The sequence below is a fragment of the Arachis ipaensis genome, chromosome B4, assembly GCF_059453495.1.
Source record: "Arachis ipaensis isolate K30076 ecotype BB chromosome B4, ASM5945349v1, whole genome shotgun sequence".
NCBI lineage: Eukaryota > Viridiplantae > Streptophyta > Magnoliopsida > Fabales > Fabaceae > Arachis > Arachis ipaensis.
Genome location: NC_142439.1, coordinates 139,957,623 through 139,979,194, shown reverse-complemented (window position 1 = coordinate 139,979,194; position 21,572 = coordinate 139,957,623). Strand labels below are relative to the sequence as shown.

Genomic DNA, 21,572 nt, shown 5'->3' with positions numbered 1-21,572 from the left:
TTTCACGTTAAATTCTTGTGTTATGATTGTGTCTATTTTATTTCTCTGTGAAAGGTATTTTCTCAAGGGGGAATGATGTATTATTCCCAACATGTGGTAGCTTCGGTTCGGTGGGATTTATTCTTAGTATGCTCTATGGTTGCAGCCTAGTCTGACCTTCCACATCAGAAAAAATTTTTGTCCTGACTTGAGGTTGATCTTTGGTTGCTGTTATTGTTGCTGGAAGGCAGTGTGACACTGTCAGAGTGCAGGAAAGACTTGGTATTTAAGTGTGTCCATTGTGAGCCACCTCTCTTTCCTGTGGACCCTTCCTAGTGCACGGTCTACAGTTGAGTTATACTATTCCAGTATACGGTTGCAACAATGTCAAGATATTCAAGTGCTGTGAAGCTTGAAATAGAGAAATTTGATGGAAGAATCAATTTTGGCTTGTGGCAAATACAAGTCAAGGATGTGTTGATACAATCAGGTTTGCACAAGGCATTGAAGGAGAAGATGATGATCTCTAGAAGATAAGAAGTATCCTCATGGTATTGCCGCACTGCCATGGATAAGGATAAGTTGTGGCAATCGGGTCCACAATTGCACACGGGCATTGGTTGGCGTTGAGATGCAAGGTGTGTGGCGGAGTTATGTCGATGGCTGAAGAACTTCCAGGAAAAGCCAATTTGGAAGTTGCACCATGAATTTTCAGCAAGATTTCGATCTGTACCAAGGCGAAATGCTTGGAGTGGTCTAATTCCAAGTGAGTATACTTTCATGGTTGAGTATGATAGTTCTCTGAACTATGATTGTCGGTATAGACAATGGCAGCAAAGAATTGTCGGTGTTGACTATGGAAGCTGAAGATGTGTGACTATTTCAATCAAGGTGGAGATTGTTAGGATTTGGTTGAATTAGTCCCACATTGCTTAGGATAGCAAATGGAGTAGGTCGCCTAGGCTATAAATATAAGGCTAAGTTCTCTATATTTTTTGCACCAGTCGAAAACATTTAAAGCTTGTATCTGACTTTTCTTTTCCTCTATACTCTTTGATTAGAGAGTGTTGTGAGGTGTAGTTAAATATTTACTTTGAGAGTGTGGGTGTGTGTATTATTTCCAACAAGAGAGAGCAAGAGAATGTAATTATCGGACTGTGACGAAGTACTTTATTTCTTTTTTTTCTTTTATTTAGGTATTTAAAGTACATGACTTTAAATTAACAACAAAATAAAATTGTTACTTATCAGTCATGTAGAATTATAGACAATAATTTTTTTAAATAATGTGAACAATGTGCTTTAAAATTAGCCTAATAAAATAAAAAATACACTATATCCCTACGAAAATTATGAAAATCACAAATGGAGAAGGGAGATTATTGTATGCATAACATTGTTCACTAAAATTATTGTCTACCTATACTTTTTTAAGAAATAACGTTAACCTAAAAAGTATATAAGAGTTTTAAAAATATTATTTGTATATTAAAATTAATTATTAAAAATAATTATTAATGTATTTATATATAAATATATGTGTGATTAATTTATTTTTAATATATATTTATATTCTAATGTATATTTTATATTAATAACTAATTTTAGTAGTTAATTTTAATATACACGTATCATAATTATAAAATTATAAAAGTTTAAAGTTTATTTGGATAACTTCGGATAAAAAGTGGTAGTAAGCTAAAGTCATCTCTAAAAAAATGATCCCAAGATTTAAAGCTCTTAAACGATAGAATTAACATGATTATATAATTTAAAATAAAAAAATATTAAAAAAATATTAAAATTTATTATTTTTAATTATTAATTAATTATTAATTTTTAAAAATATAAATTAAAAATATATTATTAAATTATTAAATTAAATAAATTAAATTGATTGCTAAAAATGATATTTAAACATTTCTTTCAATAATATATATCTCATGATACGGTTAAATGATATAAAAATGTCACGAGAGACAATATTAGTCTAAAAGAAACAAGTAAACAGCTAATATTAATTTAAAATAAGAAAAAAAAATAAAAAATATTGATCGCATAAAATTTTTCCTTATTATAAGTGGATCATTCAAAGATTATTAGTACGTTGGATAAAGCGCATCAATAAATCGGTAACAATAACATGGAATGCAAATGATCATTAATAAAAAAAAAAAAAAGGGGAAATGCTTATATAAAGTTAAAGTGAGAGGGAAATGCTTATATAAAGTTAAAGTGAAAGAGAATAAAGGAACAATAATAATATCTCTATATTTAAAGGAAGAAATTATTAAAAATACCTATTAAATTTATGAATATTGACAAAAGTACTTATAAATTAAGAAAATTAACGTTGTATTAATAAAAAATGGATTCCATACGAGAAAAGTATTCAAATTCTAAATTTTTGTTAATTTTTTAATAAAATTTCTAAACTACTCCACTCTAACTCCATTTTACATTACTTCCTCTTTTTTCACTTTTTTTTTCCTCACTTTTCTTTCTTTCAAAACTCCTCACAGAGTCACAGAACTCTCATACTTTTTGACCGCTGTCTGCCACCTACCTACCCCGTCACCGTCAATCTTCTCCCCTCTTATTGCTTCCTCATCTCACTCTCAAGGTGACTACAACACCTTCATCACACGCCTATGACCCAACCTAAGGAGAACGCCGTCGTCGCATGCCTAAGAAGAGAGTGGGGTCGTGGTGCTGCTGCATGCAAAAAGAGGGTTCGGTGAAGAGAAATCGGAGAAGAAAGGAAGGCGGCACTGTTGATGGAAGTTCTGTCGTCGACGATGTTATAGCTGGCGAAGAAAAATGTATTTCTTTTTTTAAATATTTTTTATTTTATTTTTCTTTTTTTAGAAATTGATTTAGTTACTACTAAAAAGATACTATTCGGCTTCTATTTTTTATGAAGGTTGATATTCATTTGCAGAAGATTCGGTTGATGGCTACTTCTACTTCTGATTTTTGCGAAAGTAAATTTCAAATTGGATAAATGAATTTGTTAATTTTTTATGGTTGATGGTTGTTTCTGCTTCTAGTTTTGCTAAAATGGATTGAAATTGGATGAATGAATTTGAAAATTTTTATGTTTTAGGTTTTGTTGGTATTTGATTGATTTGATTTGGGTATGGATTGTAAACTTATGACTGAATCGGTTGAGGTCCGATTCTCTATCACTACCACCACCATTGATTTTGATCTAATTTGTTGTAGGAGTAGTTTCGAATTTCATGACAAAGATTTTGAAGGTGCAAGTTGGTTATGAAAGGTTAAAAAAGTGAATTGATGAAGTTGAGGGTGGAATAATTTAAAAATTTTATTAAAAAATTAACAAAAAATTAAAATTTAAATATTTTTATCATATACAACCCATTTTACATGAATACAACGTTAATTTTTATAATTTATAAATATTTTTGTCAGTTTTCATAAATTTTATAAGTAATTTTAGTAGTTTTTTTTTTCTAAAGTAATGTTCCCAACTTTCCATAGTTTAATAAAAGCAAACTTATAACTAATTTTGGGACAAATGTCAGAAACACAAGGCCAATATGAGTCAACTAATTAAAAATAGTTGACTTTAGCGTTTGGTTTTAGAATAAATACTTACTATAGTGCCAATATACAATTTTTAATTTATTAACAAAAGGATAAAATTAATATTTAATTTTAAAATATAAAAATAAATAATTTTAAAATATTTAATACTTACCATATAAAATAAGTTTGACAAATTTAATATTAAAGTTAAAAGTATCAGAAAATTTGCTTTTAGAATAATCTTTTCTCTCTCCTATCTTCTTCTTTTCGGTATTTCCTTTTTACAAAATGGCATGGAGAGAATATATGTATTTGTTAATGCCTTAAGTAATGAAATATGTAGTGATGGTTATTGCAATTAGGAAAAGTATATGGAACTAAGAAGTGATCAGTCAAAAAGAAAACAACTTAACTAATTTATAATTATATTTAATTAATTTTATTTGTTTTTAATTTATAATGTTTGATATTAATTGCTTCTCACCCCAAATTAAAATTTTAAATGATACGTTGGAGAAATAGGGGCGGGAATCACAGAACTTCCAACAATTCTGATTTTTAGTTTTTTTGAACAAGAGAGCTTAACACAATAAAGTGGAGCGACAAGAAAACAATACTACCGCATGAACAAGTATGAAAAAACACCTCCTTAATGTCATCTCCGGCATAGCCATCAACAACAAAAAGATCTAAATTACTCCATTCTCTAACACTGTTTAAAGATTTCTGAAATACCTCCTCTGCACTCCCTTCCTTGTTATTAAATATCCGACCGTTCCTCTCTAGCCAAACGTTTCAAATAACCGAAAAGAAGCAAATAAGCCAATTGTTACGCTCTACCTTCCTGTTGGCAACACCTGTCCAACTCTCAAAGTGATCTTTTAGTGAGCCCGGAATAGTCCACGACCTCCTAAATTCTGATAGCCATTGACACCACACCTGCCAAGTAAACTCACACCCCAGGAACAAATGATAAATATGTTCAACTTTTTTATTACACAAAACGCACATGTTATCACCTTGACTAATAATTCCCAATCTTCGCAGCCTTTCTTTAGTATTTACTCGTCCTATCAGAGTAAACCAAGTAAATAACTCCACTCGTGGTGGCACCAAACCTTTCCATAAGGTTCTTGTGAAGCTGTAACTCGTTATGTCCTTCGGGAGAGATTCTGACTGTACTACCTGCACAAAATTGTTAGTTGAAAATATACCTTCCTTATCAAACTTCCAAAAAATTCTGTCTTGCTTATCGTGTGTCAGCTTAACAGGTCTTAACATCTCATGTAATTGAACCACTAAATTTAACTCCCATTGGTATAAGTTTCGCCTCCAATGGAAGTTCCAGATCCACTCAATCCCATCCCAAAACCCACAATCCCCTATAACTGATCCTTTTTGGTTTGAAATGGAGAAGAGTCTCGGAAAACGCATCTTTAACGGACCATTTTGTAGCCAAACATCTTCCCAGAACTGAGTCCGTCTTCCGTCACCCACCTCCATAGACAACCCCGCAATCATCTTATCTTTCACAGAGCTATCCTTGAACTGCAGTTGACAGATATCCTTCCATGGACCCCCTCTAGTAGGTAATGTTTGAGCTGATAACATTACACTGGGGTTCAAATCATAGCAAGAGCACACCACCTTCTTCCATAATGGACATTCTTCTTTTGAAAACCGCCACCACCATTTGAACAGTAGTGCAGTGTTTCTGATCACGGCATCACCTATCCCTAGACCACCCAATTTTTTCAGGGCTTGAACCACCTCCCACTTAACTAGCGCCAGACCATTCCTGCCTTCCTCCTTTCTCTACAGGAATCTTCTCTGCAGCGATATCAACTTCTCTGCCACTGCCTTTGGCATCTTATACAGACTCAAGTAGTATACCAGCAAGCTATTTAACACAGACTTAATAAGGACCAGCTTACCCGCTTTATTGAGGACCTTTGCTTTCCACAGACTAAGCTTCTCCTCTACCTTGTCAATGATCGGTTTCCAGGTCCTGACTAGTCTTGGATTTGCTCCTAAGGGAATGCCAAGATATCTGACTGGGAGGCAGGCCTCCTTGCACCCCAACAAGTTGCACATGTTATACGTCCACTACTGTTCACAGTTGATTGGGATTAAACTTGATTTATCAAAGTTAATGGTTAACCCCGACATCAACTCAAAGCACCTTAGTAATCTGGCATAGTTCCTGATGGTCTCCTCTTCTGGTGGGCAGAACAATATAGTATCATCTGCGAACTGGAGGTGAGACAACTCTATATTGTCCTTACCAACTAGCAGCGGCACTATGCGTTTGTTCCTGACTGCCTCCCCTACCATCCTATGCAGGACATCAACCACTAGAACAAACAAGAACGGAGACAGTGGATCACCTTGTCTCAAACCCCTCTCCATCTTAAATGGTTTAGATGGTGAGCCATTTACCAGGATCGACATAGTCGCTGTGCCAACACATTCCTTAACCCATTCCCTCCATCTCCAGCCAAAACCCATCTTTTGTAACACAATGTCCACAAAGCTCCATTTAACCCGATCATAAGCCTTCTGAAAGTCTAGTTTGATGATTGCCGCTTTCTTTCTTCTCGTCTTCAGCCATTGCACTATTTCGCAGGCAATAAGTGCCCCATCATGTATCTTCCGACCCTTCACAAAAGCACTCTGCGTCTCTCCCACTAGCCCTGGCATAATTGTTCTCATCCTCCTAACCATCACTTTTGAAATCACTTTGTACACGCAACCTACCATGCTGATCGGCCGGAGGTCTTTAATCTCCTTGGCTCCAGTGTACTTAGGCGCAAGAGCTACCCAAGTAATATTGGCGTCAGAAGGCAACCTTGAAGATTGAAAGAAATCCAGAACCGCTTTGGTAAACTCTGCACCAATCTCATCCCAGCACTTCTTAACAAAATTCATGTTATACACATCACTTCCTGGTGCTTTGGATGACTCGCAATCCCAAACGGCCTCTCTAATCTCCTCCGATGTCGGTAATCTCTCCAACGCTATCGACTCCTCTTCCTCAATCCTTTTTACCAGTCTGTCCCTAAAACCCACCACTGGTGATCTCTCCTGGTGATACAAATCTTTATAAAAATCTCTGATAGCAACCTTGATCCGAGCTTGATTTCTTATCAGTCTTCCGTTGATTATTAAGGCATCAATTCTATTGTTCCTCCTTCTTGCCGACGCCAAATTATGGAAGTACCTAGTATTTTTATCCATATCCTTCACATGCTTGGAGCGCGACATCTGCTTCCAGTGTATTTCTTTTCTCACATACCACTACTTGCAACAGCTTACTAACGCCTTCCTTCTTGCCTCCGTTGTATCATCATAAACCCCATTTCCTGCCAACTCATCTATCTTCCTGATCTCCTCCTCGAGTTGCTGAATTTTCTTATCGATGTCCCCAAATTTGTCCTTATACCAAGATTCCTCCATTCCTCCCTAACCATTCTTAGGAAGCCTTCATGTGTAAACCAACAATCTAAGCTTCGAAAGGGACGCGAACCACCTCTGTACCTGGTATTCTGAACTATAATTGGACAGTGATCTGATAGGCCTCTTGGACCCCCTTTTAACCGAATCTCTGGGAACTCCTCCGTCCATTCAACACTGACTAAAACTCTATCGATACGACTGCAAGAGCGGCCTCTAAACCATGTATATTTGCGATCAGTCAAAGGTAAGTCCACTAACTGCATATCTTGGACCCAACTCTTAAAATCTTCTGCTGACGCAGTTAATCTGTCCTGACCTTTCCTCTCTTCAACCTGTAGAACCTCATTAAAGTCACCCATATAGCATATCGGAACTTGACATAAGCCCGCTATAAAGCTCAGTTCCTCCCACACAGCAAGTTTTTCTATTCTATTATGAGCACCATATACCAAACAGAAAGCACAACAAAATTCATTTTTCAAAAGTATTCCTTCAACACATAACCATCTCTCTCCTTTGTAACAGTTATTCATTCTGAACAGCAAGTCATCCCACATTAACAGGAGACCCCCAGACGTGCCTTCCGATCCTACAAACTCCCACCGCACAGCATCGCTCCCCCAAATTCGTGCTACATCAAACTTAGTCACAGCTTGCATTTTAGACTCAACCAAACCTAACATATTCAGTTTCTGTTTCTTTCTTAGCTCTTTAACCATACTCAGCTTCCCAACCCCTCCTAACCCCCTAACATTCCAAGAGTTAAAAATCATAATAAAACTTTGTTACACACCTTTTTCAATTTTTTCGGTCTGCATCTTCGAGCCTTTTCTTTTTGCTTTGCCAATCTCCTCTTTTGAGCTAGGACTTTATTCTGTTCTTGTAAAATTGTCATTATATCATCATCTTCATTGTATTCTGATTCTTAGTATATAAAATTTTTTATAAAATATATAAAAAAACATCCATTTAATATGAAAAAAAAATATTCTGATACTTAGTAGAAAAAATATCCTAATACCTAATATAAGTACCATTCACGTAAAGATTTTAGATTCATCTAGAGACATTTGGCTGATTTTTGGCTGGTACCTTATTGGTTCCCTAGTATTGGTGTTGCAATTATAGCCAGTAGCCACGAACTATAAGACCAAGAAAAAGCAACTCTGTCTGGTATCGGTAACGATTAACATATTCAGTACGGGTATCCATAAGTTCGGGATGTAAGAGCCAGTAGCTCACTGAGCTCATTATCTCTATCCCACTTCGAAGTGAGATTGATGAGTGAAAGAACTCGGTATTCACATAAGAAAGTGGCAGTAGTCTAGGCGGACACCTTTTATTTTGCCATCAATCCAGCGCATTTAGATCTGTCCTAGTGGAATGAACAAAACCCTATCTTGGCTGGAGAAAGCCAGTCCAGAGAGTCTGGTATTTTGTTGGTAATTAGCCATGTTGTCACACATTGGAATCTCTAGAAGGATACACTTTTTTTTTTTTAAATTTCCGCACAAAATTATATAATATAACATTGCCAAACGTACCATTCAATTATAAAAACAAGTCATTATTAGCATAAAGCTAAGTAAACAATTATATTCCTCAACATGTTTAAAAGTTGTTGTTTTTAGCAATCATTCATGGATATCCTATGAAATAATGAGGGTCAGTAGTGATGGCTTGGGTCCTCGATCTCCTAGCACTACGTACAGTTTGGATTTTGTTTCTATCATCTTGCTTACTAGGAAGTCAACTTCATTTTATGTGTAGAATGATGAGATATATATATTGCTTCATATGTCTCCAATACTGACACCGTAATAAGATAGAAGAAATTAAAAGAAGAAAGATTGTAATAAGGGCAAATCTCGCAGTATTAAGTTAAATGGGAGGAGAAATTATATGAATTAACTAAATCGAAAAACAAAACATGGATCAACCAAAAATATATTTTTATATAATTTGAATTAAACCAATTTAAAGTATAAATCAGGAGTAATTTGAATCAAGTCTGTTCGAATTATGAAGGAGAGTAATTTAAAATTAATCAATTCGAACTATGTATCTATGAATTCGTAGGTAGTTCGAACCTTGTTGATCCAAATTATGCAGAGCGTAGTTGTAACGGTCAGAAAATTGCCAGAAGATCCCCAGTGGATATAAATTCAGGAAACCGCCAGAAGATCCATGACTGAAGTAGCTGTAACGGTCCGGCTAACTTCACTACGTGTCTGTTCACCACGCGACACATGCACCGGTATAACCATGAGAGAGCAGCTGATTCCCAACTGTACCCATCCATGTCCTCAAGTCTAGCCACGTATGGGAGCCACCTAATGTGAATGCGGTTGTCGGACTTATCAGTAAATAGCTGAGTTCCTAACAGCATCATGATATAGGTCCGGGCATACCTCCTAATAGTGGGTTCATCGGCTCCCTCAGAAAGCTCTCCAAACGTCTCCTGGAACCAGCTGCAGTTCACTGTAAACTTCTGGATTTGGTTCGTAGGAGGTACCACACCCAGCAACTCCTAGAACCACACCTAAACTGGCACCCTCGATATACGTCTGAAAATCTGTCAGAAAACCACTAACATAATGTCCATCGATCGGCAGACCTAATTGGTACGCCACGTCCTGCAATGTAATAGTGCACTCCGTGAACGACATATGGAACGTGTGCGTCTCCGAACGCCAGCGCTCCACGAATGCACTAACCAGGGGCTCATCCAGCCTAAACCATCTATCGTTCAACCTCGCAAGATGGTACAAGCCGGCCATCTGCAAGTACGGAACGTACCTCTCGTCCAGACGCATACCCTGCTGTCGTCGCATGCTCGAAATGCATCGGTGAGGCTGCATAAATAATGTACCAAAATGTCTCTCAGCTCGGAACATATTCATACGACATCATTCACTAATGCATATGTTAAACCCAAAAAATACAACTTGTCCACTACCACATAATATAACGCGTTAAGATGAAAAATAACATCATATATCCATCAAACTGGGTCAAATGAGAAAATATTTTTAAAACATACTTCTTAAAAAAAGAATAATATCACAAGATAAAAAGATCACTGATTACTATTCATATTAACCACTAACATAACCACTTATATATATTCTAAAGAGTAAAGTATCGTTTTTATCCCCAACATTTGGGGTAAGTCCTATTTGTGTCCCTAACGTTTAAATCGTCCTATTTATATCCTTAACGTTTATAAAAGTGATTCAATGTTATCCTACTATCAATTATACTAACAAATAAGATTATATTTTTCAATTATTCTCACTTGGATGTGTTCGATTTTAATATTATACCCACTATTTGTGTTTAGATTCAATTATATCCCTAGAAAAGTGAATTATGTAAATGTTGTAGGAATTGGTTTCAACATTTGATGAGCTATTTTTCGGAGTAGATCATCGATTCTATCCAGACATTTGTATTCTAACTTAAAGAAGAGATTTTTAAAACTCAAACTAAAGCGCTCATGATGTGTAATTGACGGCAGGATAACATTGAATTACTTTTACAAACGTTAGGGATACAAATAGGACGATTTAAACGTTAGGGACACAAATAGAATTTACCCCAAACATTGGGGACAAAAACAATACTTTACTCTATTCTAAATTAGCAACGATAAATAATGACTACCATTCTAACATACCAAAGGCAAAAATATAAAAAAAAAAAGGGTAATTCATTGACTCTTATTTTAAAAGAATCACACTAACTTCTTCATTGATAACACCAGCTATATGGGCAACTCCATCCAAATGATAAAGTCAATTCGAGTTATCCTCCATCGGTTAAATATTCTGTTCAACCCTTTGTTGAAGTGGTATGAGGTCCTTTTCTCTGAAATTTGGTGGGACAGAGGTTTGGAAAAGTGGTTCGAATGAGCTTCCTTCAAACTTTTTATATAGGAAGAGGCTTAGTAATTCAAATGAGTGGGATTCGAATTACCAACGGCAGTCAAAACCATTTGCTAATTTGAAACAAGCTGTTTCGAATTACTATGTGCACAAAATGGTTGGCTAGTTTGAACTAGGCTAATTCGAACAAGTGTAAGTTACTATGCGTATGTAATTCGATTCATACTGATTCGAATTACTATCAAGAATTGATGCGAGCATAATTCGAGTTCCACCAATTCGAATTATACAGATTCGAATTATTATTGGTTGGTGTAATTCGAGTTGCCTTGATTCGAACTATATAGAAACGTCCTCCTAGTAGATCCTTGTCACGTTTTTTACTTTGATTGAATCATGTAAATTCTCCTCTCATCTGGTTTAATACTGTGATTTGTCCTGATAATAATATGACATTAATTTCTTCCTTAGATATGCTATTTAGAATCTTTCCTTAACTCGATTTTATTGGTTTAGATATAAAATTATTTACGTATTTTTACAAGATAAACTACAAAAAATATATTCAAAATAATCTTAGTATTGATAAAAATATTTTTAATTTTTGTTTTTAATAAAAATATTTTTAAATTATTTTAAAATATAATAAAAATATTTATATATGACAAAAAATAAAATGAGTCATCACATAATATTTTTGTCACATTTTTTAATATTTAAAAAATATTTTTATCAATAACAGTTTGTAAATATTTTTGTTAACACAAATTAATTCAGATCTATTTTGGGTGGTTTAATAAAAATATTTTTTAATGAAATAGTATGTTTGAGCAATGAAAATATAACACGGTGACATACTTTGCTCAAAATGTGCATATAATTGTATTTGTAGTATTTTGAGTAAAATCTTACATCAACCCCTAACGATTTCACTAAACTTTTATCTGTCCCCTAATAACAGCATAATGCTATTGTGATCCCTATCTATTGTCTCAGACTTATCCTTACATTCGATTTTTTTTTTAAATAAAATAAAAAATTTTATTATTTACTCAAATCCTATTTTTTAATTTTAATTCTTTAAATATGATTTTTTATTTATTTAAAAAAGTTCTCGATAAATTCTATAATTTTTATAAAGTTCGCTAAGTGATAAAGTTCACTTTAATTATTTTTAAAATACACAAAATTTAAATTTTTAAACTATTATCATAATATCCAAAAGTACATAAGAATATATAAAAATACACGAATAATAAATATGACTTTTTTGTCAATGAGTTATAGCAAACTCTCCCTAAATAAAAAAAAAAGAGAAAGTATGAGAAGTCAATGGAATATTTATACAATGTGTACAATGAAAGTTTAGAGAGTATTAAAAATATGATCATTAGTGTTACCTTTTTCCATGAGCTGAAGTTTTTGGGATGAGTGGCATCATACATGGTATTAGAGTACTAGATTCGAAAAGTCAAAAGTTCGATCCTTGGTGAATTCTAAAATCAGTTTAATGTTTTGGGAAGATGTTTATTATCGTTAGTGAAAAACCCTTACGTTCCTATGTTTTTTAGGGACAACGCGCCCTGTACAGTGAGCAAAATATTGGCATTTTCTTTGTTGTGAAAAGAGTTTAATACTAGCCCTCTCTTCATTATTCAATGGATTTCAAATCCTAACAAGCTAAGGAAGCATGCGCTGTACAGACCAATCCTCAGCTTCGAATCGGCATTCATGGATGTCTAATTGCAAAACAGGGAGGAAGAAGTAGTTCGAACTCTCTAATTGCAATTGTGAACGCTATATAATCATGTTCGAATTTGGAACAAAATTAAATCTTAGTAGGTTGTTTTTTTGCTGCTGCTACTTTGAGGTAATTCATGTTAGGTTAATGTAATTTTTCTAGTTATGTTATGTTAGAAGATTATTTTCTGTGTTATTTGTAGACTCCACTATAGAAATGCAAGTACTTCAAATGACCTGATGAGATTATTGGTGGAAATGTTGGTTCGAAACCTAAGGATGTAGACATAGGAGGGCAAAAAACTAAGTTGCAAGCAAATTGTCAGAATTAGAAGAGAAAGTGAGAAAATTGGAGATACTACTATAGAATGAGTGTAGACCCAAACAAGATTTGCATTTTTAAGATTTTGGAATGTGTTGGGATTTTTAATTGCATTTGCTGCTGCTGCTGTGAAGTTTGTGTTGTGTTAGGTGTACGAGGTATCTGGAACTCTTTGCTATAATAGCGTTTTACTGTTATTGGTTAGCACTTAATTTAAGTTTGTATAGTTTTGATGGTGACATATTTAAGAAAGAAAAAATAATATTATGTAATTTTAGTTGAATTATATATGAAATCACTGTGAATTTTACTTCATTTTGCTCAATAGGCTAAAATTTCAAATTACTAACATCCATAGATCTCAATATTATCCAAAAGTACAATATATTAGTAACTATTAGTTTTTGGCAACCTTAATACATTGTTACAGCTAAAACATACCAAAATAACTATAGTGCAATATCATAAAGTCTCACGACCACAATTGAACATTGAAACAAAAGACACAATTTAAAATCTAAAATAAACATAAACACAATAAGAAGCAGGCCAGTGGCACAGTAATAAGAATAGGAAAAAGAAAAAGAAAGAAGCAGGCCAGTGGCTCAGTGGCTCTTCGCAAAGAATTCAGAGGGTGTGGTTGGACGGAAATGTCTCACTTTTCTTTAATCAAATGTCACGGGTTTAATCCTCCCCTTGTGCAAGAAAAAAAAAAGAAAAACTTTGAAGTTCTAAACCAACAAGTTAAGAATCGAGTTCATCAATAGATCATTTTTTCTTCTTTATTCTCTGCTCTTTATTGAAACATTAACAATGAGATTACTCTACTTCTATTCATGCATTCTGACTCAACAAGCTTATCTCCTTTTGTAATTGGTTGGCACAAAACATAACCAAAGAAATTAACCTTTTACTCGTACATATATATAATGGTACACACGGTGTCAAAGTAAACAAGCTTAAGAATTAAGACACAGGTGGACTATATATATGAAGTATGAATCATTAGATCATAATGAAGCAATCACGTAAGTGCACTCCCCGATCCTTCTTCAATGAGTTGCCCAATTCTGATCATAGGAAACTGGCGATTAGCTAAAGGTGACTTTCCCATCATAAGCTCTTTAGAAATCTGATGCATGCTTGGTCGTGATCGTGGACTTTGTCTCAAGCACTCAAGTGCCCACTTTGTGATCCACATGATTTCCCCAACAATTGAATTCTTAGGATGGGGTGGCCTCTGATCCATGACATCAACCAATAACAAATTGTATGTTATTGATGCTGTTGTTGGCGACAACAATGAGTTGATCAAATCTCCTGGATGCTTTCCCATGAGGATCTCCAAACAAAGCACTCCAAAGCTATATACATCACTTTTCTCTGTCACTTCCATAGTCTGAGCTAGCTCTATAACAAAATTGGAAATTTCAAGTTATGCATAAAGAAATATATGGATCATTCTTGGTATAGAAATCAAGGGAAAATGAACTTACCAGGAGCTCCATATCCATAGGTGACTACAAGTGTTGTCCAACTTGAACCTGGCTTAAGAAACTTAGCTGTCCCAAAATCAGAGACATGAGCTTCATATTCTGAATCCAAAAGGACATTCTTGCTCGATATGTCGCGATGAACTATAGGAGGTAAGCAATCATGATGCATATATGATAGAGCATTAGCAACTCCTTTAATCACATTCACCCTCTTTCCCCAATCAAATTTACTTGCTTTCGCTTCATCTCTTAGCACTTGATCCAAGCTTCCACCTTCCAAGTACTTATAAACCAAAAATGAGAACCGTGAATGTTGGCAAAACCCATATAGCTTTATGATGTTGCGGTGCTTCATTTCTGTCAATGCTTTGATTTCATTCTCAAATGCTTTCAAATTGTATGTCTCCTCCCCAATAGTAGTCTTCTCATGAAGCTTCTTCACAGCAACAACCATACCTGAAGGCAACTCAGCCTTGTAAATAGATCCTTGCCCTCCATTTCCAATGAGATATTTGTCATCAAAATTATTGGTAGCTTGAATGATTGTTTCAAATGCCATTTTCCCATCATGGCTCCATATGGAAAAGTGCTCTTTTGATTGCACTTCTTTAACTTCTTCTCTCTTTCTGCCTCTTCTGCAAAGAATATACATTGAAACACCTAACAAACAAAGTGCTAGAGCAAGTGCTCCATAGATAAGAAACAATACCATCTTCAGGCTATGCTTCTTTGTGCATCGCTCCAAGCCGGTGACATTGTTAGCACACAAGCCTTTGTTACTTTTCAAGGACCAAATTGGAGCATTAAGAAACGCTTGATTGTTTGGAAGCGGCCCTTCTAACTGGTTGTGTGATATGTTGACTGAAATCAAGGCTGACATGCCATCAAAACTGGATGGAATATTGCCAGAGAGATCATTGTGTGAGAGGTTCAAGAAGTTCAATTGCGTCAGATCTCCAAGCCACCTTGGTATTGTTCCATTCAACAAATTGTTGCTAAGATCAAGAGAAGAGAGAGGTTCTAATGAGGCAATGCCAGAGGGGATGCTTCCCTCTAGTCTGTTGATGCTCAAGTTCAATTCAACCAATTTGGGTAACTGCATAACTTCTCTTGGTATGTTGCCACTCAACTCATTTCCTGCTAGGCGCAAGAATGTCAGATTCTTCAATGATCCTATTTCTGGTGGAATGCTTCCTGAGAGATGATTGTTATTGATACTGAGTTCAAACAAGTTTTTCATATTCCCTAGTTCCTTTGGAATCTTTCCATTCAGTTGGTTTGAAGAAAGGCGAAGCCTACCCAGATTAGTAGCCTCAACAATTTGTGGTGGTATAGCACCAGAAATATTGTTGTTGGACATGTACAAGTTCTGAAGGTTATGGTTCTTTCCCCAGTTTGGTGAAATCTGACCGTAAAACTTGTTATCACTCAGATCAATATGTACTAAATTCGGATATATGCCGAAAATTTCTGCAATGTCACCTTCCAACTGGTTTCCCTGTAATGTGAGTCTAGCAATGTTAGAGCAACTCTTCAAGCTTCTTGGCACTGATCCAGTAAAATGGTTGTTCTCAGCATTGAAGTATGAGAGTAATCCACCTGAGCAGATTTGAGTTGGCAAATGGCCAATGAAATTGTTCTTGGACACTGAAAATTTCCTCAAACTTGTCAAGTTATTAATGCCCTGTGGAAGGGTGCCATTAAACTTGTTGGTGGCCAATTCTAGCATCTTGAGGCCTTTCAGGTTTCCAATTGTTTCAGGGACAGTTCCAGAGAGGTTGTTTGTATGGAAGCTCAAGTAATTCAAATTGACCAGATTACCTATAGAGGCAGGAATTGGTCCAGAAAAATGATTAAAGCTGAGGTATAATTGGAAGAGCTTTGTCAAGTTTCCCAATGTGGAAGGAATGGATCCAGAAAAGTGATTGTTATCAAGTGCAAGGGAATCTAAGTTGGCTAAGTAGTTTTCTATGGAAGCAGGGATGGATCCGGAAAGGTTATTGTTATTAAGATATAATAAGGTCAAGTTAGACATGTTCCAGATGGAGGGTGGAATTGACCCAGAGAGTGTGTTACTAGAAAGGTATAATTGTTGCAAATTGCTCAAGTTACCAATGGTAGGAGGGATAGCCCCAAAGAGAGTGTTGCTTGAGAAATCAATCACATGAAGGTTTGTCATCATTCCTATTTCCACTGGAATGGAACCAGAAAGATGATAATTATCTATGAAAGAAAGATACTCAAGGTTGACCAATTTGCCAATCCCAGTAGGAATGTGGCCAGAAAAATTGTTGTCTCCAAAATCTAGATATGTTAAGTTGGCCAAATTTCCTATAGACTCAGGGATTTGGCCACTTAGATGGCATTCGAAAAGATCAAGCCCGTGGAGACTTGTCAAGGTGAAGATCTCTTTAGGAATGGAACCTTCAAAGAAATTTTTGGACAAGTTCAATTGATTAACTCTTGACAAGTTACCAATCTGCGGGGGAATGGTTCCATGGAACAAGTTGTTGTATATGTTTATGCTGAGGAGGTTTGGGAATGAAGAGAAGGTGAGAGTGTGGAATGTACCTTTGAGTCCAAAGTTTTCAATGTTCATGGTTGTGATTGACTTTGATTTGTCACACTGAATTCCTTTCCATCTGCATGGACTTGTGCCGTTGTTCCAAGATGACAAGATAAGTTGGCTTTTGTTATCAAGGGTGGTCTTCCACTTTAAGAGTGCATTTGCTTCTTCATTCTTCTCATCACTTGCAGCTAAAGCCACACAAGAGAGTTTCACAAGGACATAGAAGAGGAATATTAAGAGATTTTTTCTCGACATAGTTCAACCTTCTGTGTATGGATTGAATTAATGGATGGTATGTTGTGGCTGGTGATGATTGATCAGTTCTGTGCACTCTAGAAAATGATATCAATCAATACATGTATAAATGCGGGTCGTGCACTTATTTATATACATTATTTTTTACATGTGCTTTTTTTATTTTACCAAAGATAGGAAAGTAGAACTCGCAACCTCTTAATTGAGTATATTATTGTATTATAAAAATAAATATGATATAAGTACAAGATTCTTTTTATTTATGGTATGGTTTAATATGATTTCACACCTGTAAAGACATTTTTAGATGAGCAATTTTTCTATTATTTTAAGTATCTATCTATTCTTAATATATAAAAGTAGGTACATAGGTTTATCCACATTGTTTTTAAGTTATTTCTCTTCTTCTACTAACGTCATGTCAGCACCAACGCTTACTTGGCAAAATTTTAGAATCCATCACTCAAATCTTGCCAAATCAACTTTTATTTTCACATAAAAAAAACACAAAAAACAACTAAAAAACACAATAAAAACCAACAAATTAACTTTTTCAAATCAATCCTTATTTCTAAAATAACAAAAACACAAATTAACATTTACCCCAACAAAAAGCTCTCAAAACCAAAGAGCTTATTACCTTTCTCAAACCCTCACCCTCTTAACACCTCTCCGTACTAAGATCCTATTTCCTCCATCCTCTTCCAGTCCCATCCTATTTTCTCCATCCTCTTCCGGTCCCATGAGCCATTGTTTTTTCCTCAAAACAAATTGTACATCGCGATGTCCATCTCCGGCGGAGTCGCATTGTATAAATTACAGAAAACAGGGCAAACTCCATTCCTCCTCTTGCGGTTTCCCTGCCAGAGCTCGATTCTGAGTCTCAGACCAACGTCACCATTCAGCGCCGCCAACGTAGGAAATTTGTCTCAGTATCTTCCTAAAGATTTTCAACTTTGCTATTTACTCTTCTCATTGTTCAATATCATTTTCAATAGCCCTGTTTATTTGTTATAAATAATAACATTTTAATTGTGACTCATTGCAAGTAGCACAAGTTTATGTATTCCTCTTTTGTAAACGGTTCTGTCCAACACTCAACCAAAATTAATGTGCATTTAAAATTATTGCTCCCTATATCTATATACTATCAATTGCAATATTTCATCATTAAATTATAAATTGTTATTTTACATGTGGAGTACTTCTTCCACAATTTATATTTACGTGTTCCTCTTTTTCAAATTGTTATTCCACATGTGCAGTATTGCTTTCACAATTTACTTAGAATGGATTATCATTCTTTGACCATGTCTTATTCTCTTTGTTGTAGAAGGATTTGTAGTGGTAATGACAGACCGTAAGAGTTAATACCCAAAATTGCTAGATAAAAATCAACTAATCACTGTTTAGTAAAATATTTTAAAAAAATTAAAACAAAAAACTCTTATCTATTATTATTCAATTGAAACATCAAGTACTAATTAAATGCAATAAACATACATTAAAAGTGTCATAATAATAATAATTATAAAAAATTTCAGTTACAAATATTCAAATTCTACAACTTATACATATTAAGACTCTTACTACTCTTCATTTCTTAATCTCTTATACTAATTGTCAAAAATTTCTTAAATTTAATATAACATTTTTATATATTTTTCATTCTCATTCATTTATTTTTTCATTATTTACAAACAAAAAAACCGTAAGAAAAAATAAAGTGTAGCCATTAATACAAATCGAAAAAAAAAAAAAAACGTTTTTATATAACTCTAATATAAATAACTTATGTCTTTTTTAAAAATAAATAAATTCAAAATCTATTTATAATATATTTTTTAAAATATTTTTAATATAACATTTATTAAAATATACTATATAGTATAAATAATTTACCTCTCCACATATTGTACGGCTCTCACTCTAGTTTAAATTAAAATTCCGTCATAAGAGTACGAGAAGAATGTTCTAGTTAGTTTAAAATAACAGTAGAGCATGTAGGTGTGTCATGTGCGTGGACTTTTGAGTAAGGGGAAATTATTTCAAAGCCAATTTTATAGTATCTATTATTTGTTGCTTAAATTTTGTTTAATTTATTTTTTATAATAAATTCTAATTTTTTTAAATTATTTATTTTTATATTTTTTAAATTAAATATTAATTTTTAATTTTTTAATAAATAGACATCATCTTTTAGACATTATATCATTTACCTTATTTCAATTTTCACGTTTTTTTTTAATATTTTTGAGGGTGTTTTGCGTGGGGGTTGTTGGATGAACTTCTCTGACCAACAGGCCACGCCGCCACGGTATATGAATGAGGACCCACATAGTCACTCCCGCGTAATATTATTATCGATGATTCTTGGTGTACAGATTTGTGTTTCATTCTCAATCAATTAAGTGTAAACTGTGAAGTGTGAACTACCCAACTTCGTGACTTATTAATTTCATTTTTGCTGTTTCATTCTCTTGACATTTAAATTAATTTAATCTACTATGAAGTTCTACTTTTAATCCATATCTTTTGGTACTAGTTACTAATCTACTATGTTTCTCATTCTATTTCTATATACTTTGTTTAGTTATTTATTGTTGCGATATTATTCTTCATTAACTTGACATAATGTAACTTTTAAGTTACATTTTTTGGAATTTTCAAAAATTAAATTTATACTCGCGTAACGTGCAACAAATTAATGTTATAAAATTTTGTTACATAATCTTTTAGTTAATTAAAAATGATTGATGACTTTTTTATTTTATTTTTTGGTCATTGTCAAAAAAAAAGAAAAAAAAAAAAAACAACCAAGTACTAAACAAGACCTAAAGATTTTTGTTTAATAAGAGCATCTAATTAAAGTCTTAAACCCAAGGTTGGATTCACTCTACAGAGTCACAATGATGATTAATTACTATTTTAATTCAATCTCAATGGAAGATGTTTCTGATTTTAGTATTTTACTGATTAAATTTCCATGCTTATTATGAACTACTTTCGAATTATTCCTGACAAAAAAGAAAGCTTTTAAACAATTAGTTTCCTACCAAACTTCACGTGCTTACAAGCAAGAATGAGATCCTTCTAAATAGTAAACAATTCAGTCTTTAGTATACATTAATGAAAAATTTATTAGTACATCCGACAAATAAATGCAACTTTGACCATGATTGAAAATGTGAATCACATATTCACATTATATGTGATATGAGTCGAGGAATGGTATGTTCGACCTTTATCAACATGTGAATCAATACATTAACACATGGTAAAATAAAAAATGTGGGTAAATGTTTGATGACCAAGGTAAAATAAAAAATGTGGAGTGTCTAATTTGAAGAATAAAATCTTTCATAGTTAAAGCAAGGTTGTAAGTTGTGATAGCCCCCAAAATAAAGGAAGAAATTAAATTGTGAAAAGAGAGATTACAATTTATCATTGTGATCTATAAATAAAAGAAGTTTAGAGGAGACAAGAATTTTATTCTGAAACTTTATAATTATACTAAAGTTCTCTAAAATTTTAAGTAATTATATTATGTGTACACTAAAATCAGTCACTGAAATTATCTACTAATGTAAAATACACATTGAAAATAAACTAAACAATATATGTATTTATATATAAATACATAATAACTAATTTTAGTGGCTAATTTTAATGTATAAATAAATAGTATTTTTATTCGAATTTTTTATTTAAATAAATAAAATAAATATTTTAATTACTGAAATAAATAATTATAAAAATTATTACCAAAATCCGTTTCTCAGGCTTATCTCGTTTACAAGATAAGATACGTGCACACTTATTTCGTTTACACTGTAAACGAGATACATATTAAAATAATGTGTTTACAGTGTAAACAAGATACAGTAAGACAAATTTTCAACTGCTATAAAAGTATGTGCAACCTTTGGCATTCTCCACATACATTTCATATCTTCTTCTCTCCCGTTTTTCTTACAAAAAGTAAGCAAAAATGTCCAATAACAGCGGATATCTAGTTGTTTGTGTGTACTCCAATCGTCGTATGAGAAACAGCGACAATGGAATGATATTTGAGTATGAAAATCCGTTATTATTGTGCAGTCGGCGCGTAAGTTCGTTGTCTAGTCCAACTTTAAGAATTCATAACTAATATTCCAAAAATCAGCCTCACATAATTCCAGTTATTCTAGAGTTATTTATTCATTAACAAAGTTATTATTTTATTTTAAAAATCAGATTTTAAAAAATACAATTCAGTTATCAAAACTTCAATCAATCACCAATAATGTCCACTGTCATTACAGTATATCGAATAA

The 21,572-nt window shown here is 33.6% G+C and overlaps 2 protein-coding genes across 3 annotated transcripts; both read right to left on the bottom strand.

Annotated features, from left to right (window-relative positions):
- Nucleotides 1-6,905: 6,905 nt before the first annotated feature.
- Nucleotides 6,906-9,379, bottom strand: LOC107637210 (uncharacterized). Its single transcript, XM_016340647.1, has 2 exons — nucleotides 9,252-9,379; nucleotides 6,906-7,734 (listed from the first exon to the last, which is right to left on the bottom strand). Exons 1-2 carry the CDS (start codon nucleotides 9,377-9,379, stop codon nucleotides 6,906-6,908), a joined length of 957 nt encoding a protein of 318 aa, XP_016196133.1.
- Nucleotides 9,380-13,692: 4,313 nt separating this feature from the next.
- Nucleotides 13,693-17,359, bottom strand: LOC107635245 (uncharacterized). 2 transcript variants are annotated; one of them, XM_088483588.1, is made up of 3 exons: nucleotides 17,004-17,336; nucleotides 14,433-16,625; nucleotides 13,693-14,346 (listed from the first exon to the last, which is right to left on the bottom strand). In XM_088483588.1, the coding sequence occupies exons 1-3, from the start codon at nucleotides 17,254-17,256 to the stop codon at nucleotides 13,961-13,963; spliced, it is 2,832 nt and encodes a 943-aa protein (XP_088339714.1). In that variant the 5' UTR covers nucleotides 17,257-17,336; the 3' UTR covers nucleotides 13,693-13,960. The 2 variants fall into 2 exon arrangements, with proteins under 2 accessions (XP_088339714.1, XP_016194136.1); XM_016338650.3 differs by having other exon boundaries at nucleotides 14,433-17,359.
- Nucleotides 17,360-21,572: the final 4,213 nt, after the last annotated feature.

Excerpts from the sequence above, each read along its gene's own strand:
- LOC107637210 (XM_016340647.1), bottom strand. The coding sequence starts at position 9,379 with ATGATGCTGTTAGGAACTCAGCTATTTACTGATAAGTCCGACAACCGC. Across the intron at positions 7,735-9,251 it reads GAATCAGCTGCTCTCTCATG|GGGGTTAGGAGGGGTTGGGA; the intron begins GTTATACCGGTG and ends TTGGAATGTTAG.
- LOC107635245 (XM_016338650.3), bottom strand. The coding sequence starts at position 17,256 with ATGTCGAGAAAAAATCTCTTAATATTCCTCTTCTATGTCCTTGTGAAA. Across the intron at positions 14,347-14,432 it reads CTATGGATATGGAGCTCCTG|AGCTAGCTCAGACTATGGAA; the intron begins GTAAGTTCATTT and ends ATTTTGTTATAG.